Raw genomic sequence first — 9,363 nt, forward strand, 5'->3', positions numbered from 1 at the left:
TGTTCACGCATATATGTGGAACCTAGAAAAATGGTACAGATGAACCAGTTTGCAGGGCAGAAATAGAGACACAGATGTAGAGAACAAACGTATGGACACCAAGGGGGGAAAGTGGCAGGGGTGGTGGTGGTGGGATGAACTGGGAGATTGGGATTGACATGTATACACTAATATGTATAAAATGGATGACTAATAAGAACCTGCTATATAAAAAAGTAAATAAAATTAAATTAAAAAAAAAAGAATTATTCACTGTCCCAGATGAAACTTCGAGGTCCTAAATCTGCTGTCCTATGAGATCACGGCGACAGGGCACACCCTCATGTTACTTCTGAGTGAGAGTGAGACAGATGAGGTGAGAGAGTCAGAAAATTCCAACAGTAACTAAAACCTCTAACAGCACCTTAATATCTCAGGGACAATCATGGGTCACAGGGGTTTGCTCATCTTAACCTTGGTACTTCTAGATGAAATATTTAATTGCCATCATAATTAGTAAATGATGTAGATGAAATCCACAGGGCAGTCAATTGTCCCCCAAGCAGTATGTCAGGGCTGGGCTGGGTCCATGTGAAGCCTCCCACCCCCGCCGTCCCCTCCCCATCCCCCGCCCCACCCCCCAGGGCCAAGTCTGGGTCCTCCCAGTACCAGTAGTCATAAGTGTCATCCCAGTTGTCAAAGTGCACCAGGAAGCGGCTGTCCACCACGTCGGTCACACTGGCCACACAGATGAGGGATGGGTTCATGCGGTCCACGGCCTCCAGCTTCATGCCCACCTGGAAGCCCAGGGGTGGGGGACTCTGGGGGCAAGAAGAGGGGCTGCCACGGCCAGGCCCAGGCTGGCTTGTGCTGGCCCAGGACCCGCCGGCAAAGGAAGAGGAGTAGGTTCCCTGGGGGTCGTGCCTGGCGGGTGGGCAGGGAGGAGGGCGGGAGAAAGAGGCTGAGAAAGAGGGTCCCTCCAGGGGGCAGAATCATAAACCCCAGCCCTGAGCCACTCAGGAATTTCTGGCCTCCAAGGGACTCTCAGAGGAAGCCTCACTGTGGCAGAAGATGAGTGACTAACACGAGGCTACACACTCACCCAAAGAGTCTGCCAGGCTGAGCACAAGCCTCCCCTCCCCAGACGAGCCTGGCCCAGCTTGGGCTGAGGCAGGTGGGTCCACAGTGGGGTGGCGGAGAAAGAGGAGCTGACGTGTGAGGCAGGGAGCGGGGAGGGAGGGCAGGGAGGCACCTGCCACGTGTCGGGCATAAACTCCAAAAGCCATCACCTCCCTCAATCTTTACAACAGCCCTAGGGAGATGGGTATTATCACCCCCATTTTATAAATTAAGGGACTTTATAAATTAAGGACCACAAAGCTGGTCAACGGTGGGGACAGGACTTAAACAGTTTGATTTAAAAATCTGCATCCCCTGTCACAATAGCTGGTAGAAGCCCACCGGTCACATGGGAACCTGTAAGTATGATCTCTGGGGCTGGACTGGGGCTGGGGGTACCTGCCCGTTCCTGGACAGCAGGGTACAGCCCCTGGCCCACGGGGACCCTGGACTTTCCATATGGTAACAGTTGTACTGGGGGTTCCCTATATATCTCTCAAACCTTTTGCTTGGGATTAGGAGATATTTTAGCTGTGGGACAAATTTGCCGGCTGCCTCGAACAGAGAGAAAGACAAGGGGTGAGTGTTGGAACCAAATGGGAAAGCCTCAATGTTGGTCAAAAGGAAGGAAAAAGCCACTCCCAGAATAGAGGCTTGGACCTGACACCAAGAACTGCAGAGAAACCCAAGCCAAAAAGAAGAATGACACCTCAGTGCCCAGGCTCGGAGGAGGATGTGCGGAGGAGAGGATTTCAGCGGTAGGGAGGAGGAAGGGAACTGGGGGAACCCCGTAATCGGCTTCCTCCTCTGGCCCTGGGCCTGCCCAGTGGGCCCCTCCCATCTGGTGAGGACCAGAGCCCAGCTGGGGGCACCAGTAGATGAGCGCTTGTCTGCTGAGTCAGAGAGCCTGGCCGGCTGCAGTGACTCTATCCTGGGAGGCACAAGTCCACTCGCTCAGGGGCACTCACGTGGCTCTGGCTCACAAACAGGTGCTTGGGGGCAGCCTGGGTTCTTGTGCTGCGCAGGTAATGGCTCCAGCTGAACTCCTCCTCCTTGTAACCTAGGCCCCTCGGGGGGGAAGAACAGAGCACCGTGCAGACAGAGGCTGGGCCATGGCGTGCGCACCCCACATTGAAGCAGCAGAATCAGGCAGGCCTGAGGACCCCACAAGCCTCGAGAACCTGCCCAGGGAACCCCTGCCGAAGCAGGACACAACCTGGGTGGACGTCCGCTCAAAGGGCAAGGGCAAAGCAGAAGCCCTGGGGCCGAGGCATAGCAGGATGAGATGCAGGGAGGCTGGCTGTGCAATGGGAACAGGGAAGGAGGTACCACCAGGAAGGGGTGGGGGCAGGTCTGGGAGGCTTACTGCCTCACTGGGACCAACCCAGCTAGGCCTTACCTTTGGGGGGCTGCAGCTTGTGCCCCGTCTTCTCGAACCAGCCAGCGGGATGAATGTCAGGGGAACTGGCATTGATCCAGAAGTCGTGGCACTCGGAATACCCATCGAAGTGCAGACGTAGGCGATAGCCACATACCTGGCCCCATGAGGGGGAAGCACAGGGACTCTGATGCCAGCAGTTGCTGCACTCCCCTTCCCTCACCTCTCCTGGCCCAGCCTGGTGTCTCAGGGCTTCTGGTGCTAGCAGGTTCCCCACTCCACCCCTCCTCACCCCCAGGTTTCCCTGCATCCTGCACTTTGCCCCACACCCTCCCATCCTGCAAGGAGGATGGTTCACATACTCATGAGCCCTGAGCTCTGGGCACAAGACAGGTAGATTCTAACGCACTCTCTGGCCCCTCTGAACCCTGGATAGAATCCCACGGGCAGTGACCAAGGCTCAGGCCTGCTCAGGGCCCCCAGGGACCTTTCCTTCTCCTACCTTCTCTCACTGCTCAGACCTCAGCAAGCTGATGGAGGTGCCTTGAGCATGGCGCCCTTGAACGTGGCATTCCATGCCCCAGTGCTCCCGCTCGCTTTGCCTCTTGTGCCTGGAACACCCTATTCATTCACAACTCATCTCTCGAGACTCAGCAATGGAGGCCCTTCCTCTCTGAAGCCGCTCCTGTCCCCCCAGTGCCCCCCTGCTCACATCCGCCATCACCCCTGTGGGCTGTTGCTGTTTATCTGGCTGATTCCCACCCAACTGTGAGTCCCTAAGAGGACAAGGACCTTGTTGGACTCGTGCTACCATCCCCGCCCACAGGAGCGCTCCTCCTCAGTAATATCACCACCCCGACCCTTCGCCTGCTTTTTGTTCATTTTTTAGCTTTCTGCGCGTTCCCCTCCCCTTTCTGAGGGCAGTGCAGCGCCCCCCTCATCTGAGTCCGGGCCCTCGGTGCCCCTGGCTGCCTCCTTCAAGCCATCCTGAGAGGCGTCACCAGGACGGGGGCGCCAGCCTCAGCTCACCTCAGCCACGGTGAGGATGAAGTACATGCTTGGGTGCTGAGGGTCAATGCCTTCCAACTTCATGCCTGGTTTGAAGCCATTCTTGTTATGAGCGACCGCCTGGTACTGTCAATGCACAGATGGGAGAGGGCTCAGCTTCCCTCCATTCTTACCCTTGCTTAGTGCGCTTGGGGCAAAGGAACTGCCTTCGGGCTCCACCTGCCCAGTACTACCAAAGGGGTAGCTTATTTGGGGATCTTTAGTGCAGGGATCCAAAGCAGGACAGACTAGCTCCTAGGTCCCTCGAAAAATGGGTTTCAGGGCTCTCTCTTACCCAAGTCATGGAAAGATCAGAATTGATTAGAAAGCACCAGAATTCAAAAGTCTGCAGGCCCAGTGATGGGTGAGCCTGGGTCCCACTCCCCTATTTCTTCCCACCGAGGAAGCCCCTTACAGTGAGCCCTTTTCTACTCTGGGTCCCCTAACAAGTCTTTCCACCTTCCATTCTGCAAGTCCTTTGAGGGATGTCAGACACAGAAAACACCAGAAGGCCTGAGTTTGGTGGTGAGTCCCTGGACTGGGAACACAAGCTCTTCCTAGGAGGAAAGTATGTGACTCACGTCCTGGAAGAGGCTGATGGGGGCAGTGATGGCCTTCTGTTCCTCAAGGTAGGATTCCCAAGACCAGCCTTCCTTCTTCTCCCCTGAGGCTGTGGGCAGGAGACAGACAGGCTGACCCCTGGGCTGCTCCTCAAATACTATCTTCCAACCCAACTCTACCTTAACCTCCAAAACAAACTTTTGTCTGTGATTATGTGCTGCCCTCTGGTCCCACTCAGCCATGAGGTGCCGCACACAGCGGGCTGTACCAAATTCTGTCCGCCCCGTCCCACCCCAGCCCACTGTGAGCAAAAGCACTTCGGATTAGGGAGCGACTAACAGAGGTTACAGAGTCTCAACCACAGAGGGACGAAGCTGCGTGACAAATCCTGAGCCAGAGGACTTAAGCACAGCAACACCTAAGCTCACCGGGAAAGAAGAGGAAAAAGAGAGATGGGAGGAAAACATGCAGTGAGGAAGAAACAGAAGAGACCACACAGAAAGAAGAAATCCCCTTTTCCCGATTCTTCTTCCTCTGAGCACGGACAGGCTCACACAGAGACAAAATGTATGTATGTGTGCTTGGCGTGCCCACAGAGTAGAGACTGATTCCACACACACACCCCAGACATACACACAGAGTGCGCACAAACACACACTCACACACACGTACTTTGGTCAGAGCCTACAGCCCTCGGAGTCTCCAGGTCCTTGGGAGGGGGAGCTGAATCCCCCTGTGGGACCTTCAATTTAGCCTGAGATGGAGTCCTGGCCTCCAACACAGAGGCGAAACATCCTTTAAAGATGGGAAAAGCTGGCAACATGTAAGGTGAGCTCCCAACGTCAGCCTGAAAAAATTTGCCACAATCAATTCATATCGCTTGGGTGAATAGCTCCAGCTTCTTCTAGAAACTTCTGTGCCTCAATTTTGTCATCTGTCAAATGCAGATCACTTTGTCTACCAGAGAGGGTCATCAGGAAGAGCAAGTGAGATGCTGTGAGTAAAAGATCCTTATGAAATACTGGATCCTTCCTAGGTCTCCACTAAGTCTGTCTGATCTGGATTCTCGCTCTGCCTAGCTCTGGCTCGTTTGGCTATTGCTCTGGGTCATTCTGGTGTGGACTGGCTTGTCACTCAGGAAGAAGCTTTTTCCTTAATTGGAACCTTCATGGCTCCTAGGAGCTGCCTAAGTTCACCAGTCACTCCACTGAATCTTGGGATCCCAACCATCTAACCCAGATGGGCCAAAGCAGGTCTTCTCTTCACCAACAGATCCACTAAGCCAGGAAACTCTGAGACCTACACCAACACAGAAACCTAGAGCGCTGCTCTTCCAACTCCCCTTTGTCCTGAGTGAAACCTGGGTCGCCCCTTAGAATAGCGGTCCCCAACCTTTTTGGCACCAGGGACCGGGTTTCGTGGAAGACAGTTTTTCCATGGAGTGGGGTAGGGGGGATGGTTCAGGTGGTAATGTGAGCAATGTGGGGGGATAAGGGGGGGTGGCAGATGAAGCTTCGCTCGCTTGCCTGCCATTCACCCCCTGCTCTGCAGCCCAGTTCCTAGAAGGCTGAAGACCGGACCGGGGGTTGGGGAGCACTGCCTTAGACCACATCACCCACTATGGTCCCTCAAGAAACTCTCACTGTTCCCACTCGGTCCTCATCTGGACTTACGGTGTAGGGGGAGGGGCAGGGAGGAGGCTTCAGGATGCCAGGCTTAGCATCACCTTGCCGTTTCTGGCCACTGGCATTCCACATCATCCTGCATAATACCTGTTTTTTCAAATCACCAGTACTATTTACCAATCCCTTTACAGCACCCAGTTCTCTGTGGATGACATCTTTCTTTTTGTCTTACTCTTCCCAAACCATCACACAAGCCAAGGAGTTGATTAGCTGTCAGATTTCTCATCTCAGACACCTCGGCCCCGTCTTGGCTCTTTAATCCCAAGTTCATTTCTCTTTAGCCATACTCCAACATGGCCAAGCTCTAAGCCCCCCATGCCATAGTAGAGACCTCTGACGTCTTCACCTGCTATCCCTCACCCTCCCATCCTTACCCTCCCATCCTCCTCGCCACTTCCCTCCCTGGGCCTTTATTACCCGGATTGTCTTATAGTCATAACGCATAACAAGCACACAGTCTTTACAGTTTACCATCGCCCACCACTTCCTTCTACCTCAACCATTCCTTTTACCGTGTAGGGGTACCTCCCATGCACCATGTCTGGTGCCAGAAACTGGGGGTACGGGGATGGTTCAGAGACTTCATATACATGGTCCCCTTTAATCCTAACATTGTCTGGACATGATAGGCAGGGCTGGTAGTAATCCTTTTCACAGATGAGAAAAGAGATTAAATGTAATCCACTAGAGAGAGGCCTGACCACTAAACCTTTTAGTAATGACTAGACTCCCTCCCTGACGAAGCCCCCAGCCTCTTCCAGTTTCCTGCATCCTTTTTCCATGGTGAACAGCTGGCTGAAACTTTAGGTACATCCCCAAGCTCAAATAAGTCCCAAAGCTCCTGTATAGTTTGTGTACCATACATAGGTGCCCAGCCAAGAGGGTGAATGGGGGCTGAAATCTAGCCTGGCTCCTTGCCAGGCTACGTGGCTTAGTCTGCTATGAAGACAGGTTGCCTTCTTCTAATTGGTCTGTTCCGAAAGGGCACCTTTTTATAATTTGCACAAAGGCACCATAGAGGCTGGCTGTAGCACCGATGACCCTCTCTTGATTGCCAGAAATGCCCCTTTGCTTATTTCTGCTCCCTTAGACTAGACGCCCCTGGCTAGCACTTTCTTAGCAAGGTCAGGCTGTCCCAAACCAAACTCGCAACTTCTCTGCCAAAGCTTCTGCCCCTCTCAGTATTCTCTATCCTAGTCAACGGCACCACACCATTCATCCAGTCATGCAAGCTGGAAGCTTGGAAGGGATCCTTTATGTTTCCTTTTTTACTCCCCAGGATTCTTTAGTGCCTGAGTCCTACTGATTCCAACTCCCAGCTATCTCTTGACTATATCTCCACTTCTCCACGTTCTCTGTCCTTCTTGTTTTGAACCTAGTCCTAGAGCCTCTTAATGTACTGTGCCTAAAACTCAGTCGGTTGCCAGAATATCCCTAAAATAAAAACTGGTTTGTTATTTTGTTGCTTTTAGGTCCTCAAAGGCTTTGGGTTTCCAATCAAAAAACAAAAATCCGGCCTTCCCTGGTGGCGCAGTGGTTGAGAGTCCGCCTGCCGATGCAGGGGACACGGGTTCGTGCCCCGGTCCGGGAAGATCCCACACGCCGCGGAGCAGCTGGGCCCGTGAGCCATGGCCGCTGAGCCTGCGCGTCTGGAGCCTGTGCTCCCCAACGGGAGGGGCCGCAACAATGAGAGGCCCGCATACCGAACAAAAAAAAAAAAAACAAAAAAACCCCCACAAAAATCCAAATACCTTTCCACACACACAAACCCCCTTGTGAACTAGCCTCATCCTGCATTTCCCTGCCTCTGTGCCTTTGCACATGCTGATCTCTCTGCCTCAGAGATTCTGTCCCCACCCTGTCCCATCCTCCTATCTTTTTCTCATCCTTCAAGACCCAGCCACATCTCTGGAACCTAGCACAGGGTTTTTACACAGAACAGATTCTCACCAAATGTTTGCTAAATGAATGACTAGAAGGACGGATGGATGCATGGGTGGATGCATGGATAAGTGGATTGAATTCACCCACCTACCCAGGAGAGCCTTCCTCGATTACAGGAGGAGGTGTTTCTTCTTTGAAGGTCCTTTGTGTCTACATATCTCTATTACAACATAGCTCTCTCTGCAGCTAGACTGTGAGCTCTTTAAGGGCTGGTATTGTGTTTTGCTTACTCTGAACTCTTAGCATCTAGCCCAGAGCCCGATACAAGGTAGGCACTTAGTGTTTGTTAAACAAAAGCACAATAATGGAAATACTACATATCAAAAACTGTGGGAATGTAATGTACAGCACAGTGACTATAGTTAACAACACTGTATTGTAGGGACTTCCCTGGTGGTCCAGTGGTAAAGAACCTGCCTTCCAATGCAGGGGGCCTGGGTTTGATCCCTGGTCAGGGAATTAAGATCCCACATGCCACGGGGCAACTAAGCCCACCCGTCTCAACAAGAGACCCCGCATGCCACAAACTACAGAGCCCACGTGCCCTGGAGCCCGCGCGCCACAACTAGAAAGAGAAAACCCGCAAGCCACAATTAGAGAGAAGCCCCGTGCCTCAACGAAGAGCCTGCGCCACCGCGAAAGATCCCACATGCCTCAACTAAGACCCGACGCAGCCAAAAAAAATAAAGAAAAAAAAAATCAAAACACTGTACTGTATATTTGAAAGTTGCTAAGAGAGTAGATCTCAAAAGCTCTCATTACAAGAAAAAAAATTCTATGTGTGGTGATGGGTCTTAACTAGACTTACTGTGGTCATCATTTCACAATATATACAAATATCAAATCATTCGGTTGTACATCTGAAACTAATATCTCAATTAAAAAAGAAAACAGTCCTCTGTGAGATGCAGCCAAAGGAGTATTTAGAGGGAAATGACAGCCATAAAGGAACATATTAAAAAGAAAGAAGGCTGAAATTAATTAAATCTGAAAATTAAAATTAATCTGTCTCATGAAGTTAGAAAAAGAAAAGTAAAATAAGCCCCAAGAAAATCAAAGAAAGGAAATAAAAAAGAAAAGACAAATAAAATTAATAAGGCTCTGGCCAGACTGATTAAGAATCTTTGGAAAAAAAAAAAAAGAATCTTTGGGAGGGGGTAAGGGGAAAGGGGAGATGTTGGTCAAAGGGTACAAATTTTCAGTTATAAAATGAATAAATTCTGGGGACCTAATGTATAGCATAGTGATTAGAGTTAATAATGCTGTATTATATACTTGAAAGTGGCTAAGAGAGTAGATCTCAAATGTTCTCACCATAAAAAAGAAATGGTAATTATGTAATGTGAACAGGTAATGCTATGGTGGTAATCATTTTGAAATATATGAATATATCAAATCAACATGTTGTACACCTTAAACTTACACAATGTTGCATGACAATTATGTCTCAATAAAGCTGGGAAAAAAAAGAAACAAAGAGAGAAGGCACACATAATAATAGGAGAAATTTTAAAAGGGATATCACTACATATCCTGCAGACTTCAAAAAGATAAAAGGGATATTATGAAGAACTTTAACATTCTTTTGACGAATTCCCTTCTTTTTTTTTTTTTTTTTTTTTTTTTGTGGTATGCGGGCCTCTCACTGTT

The 9,363-nt window shown here is 50.7% G+C and overlaps 1 protein-coding gene across 4 annotated transcripts in view; it reads right to left on the reverse strand.

Annotated features, from left to right (window-relative positions):
* L3MBTL1 (L3MBTL histone methyl-lysine binding protein 1) overlaps nucleotides 1-9,363 on the reverse strand; it is a 32,310-nt gene that overhangs the window by 15,551 nt on the left and 7,396 nt on the right. For all 4 annotated transcript variants that reach the window (XM_024128592.3, XM_055082127.1, XM_024128591.3 and 1 more), the window contains 5 exons: nucleotides 4,105-4,193; nucleotides 3,506-3,610; nucleotides 2,498-2,633; nucleotides 2,067-2,158; nucleotides 649-800 (listed from right to left, as the gene is read on the reverse strand). In XM_024128592.3, the coding sequence (XP_023984360.1) occupies nucleotides 649-800; nucleotides 2,067-2,158; nucleotides 2,498-2,633; nucleotides 3,506-3,610; nucleotides 4,105-4,193 (574 nt within the window). The remainder of the gene's footprint in view (nucleotides 1-648; nucleotides 801-2,066; nucleotides 2,159-2,497; nucleotides 2,634-3,505; nucleotides 3,611-4,104; nucleotides 4,194-9,363) is intronic.

Source organism: Physeter macrocephalus, unplaced genomic scaffold (genome assembly GCF_002837175.3).
Source record: "Physeter macrocephalus isolate SW-GA unplaced genomic scaffold, ASM283717v5 random_20, whole genome shotgun sequence".
Lineage (NCBI taxonomy): Eukaryota > Metazoa > Chordata > Mammalia > Artiodactyla > Physeteridae > Physeter > Physeter macrocephalus.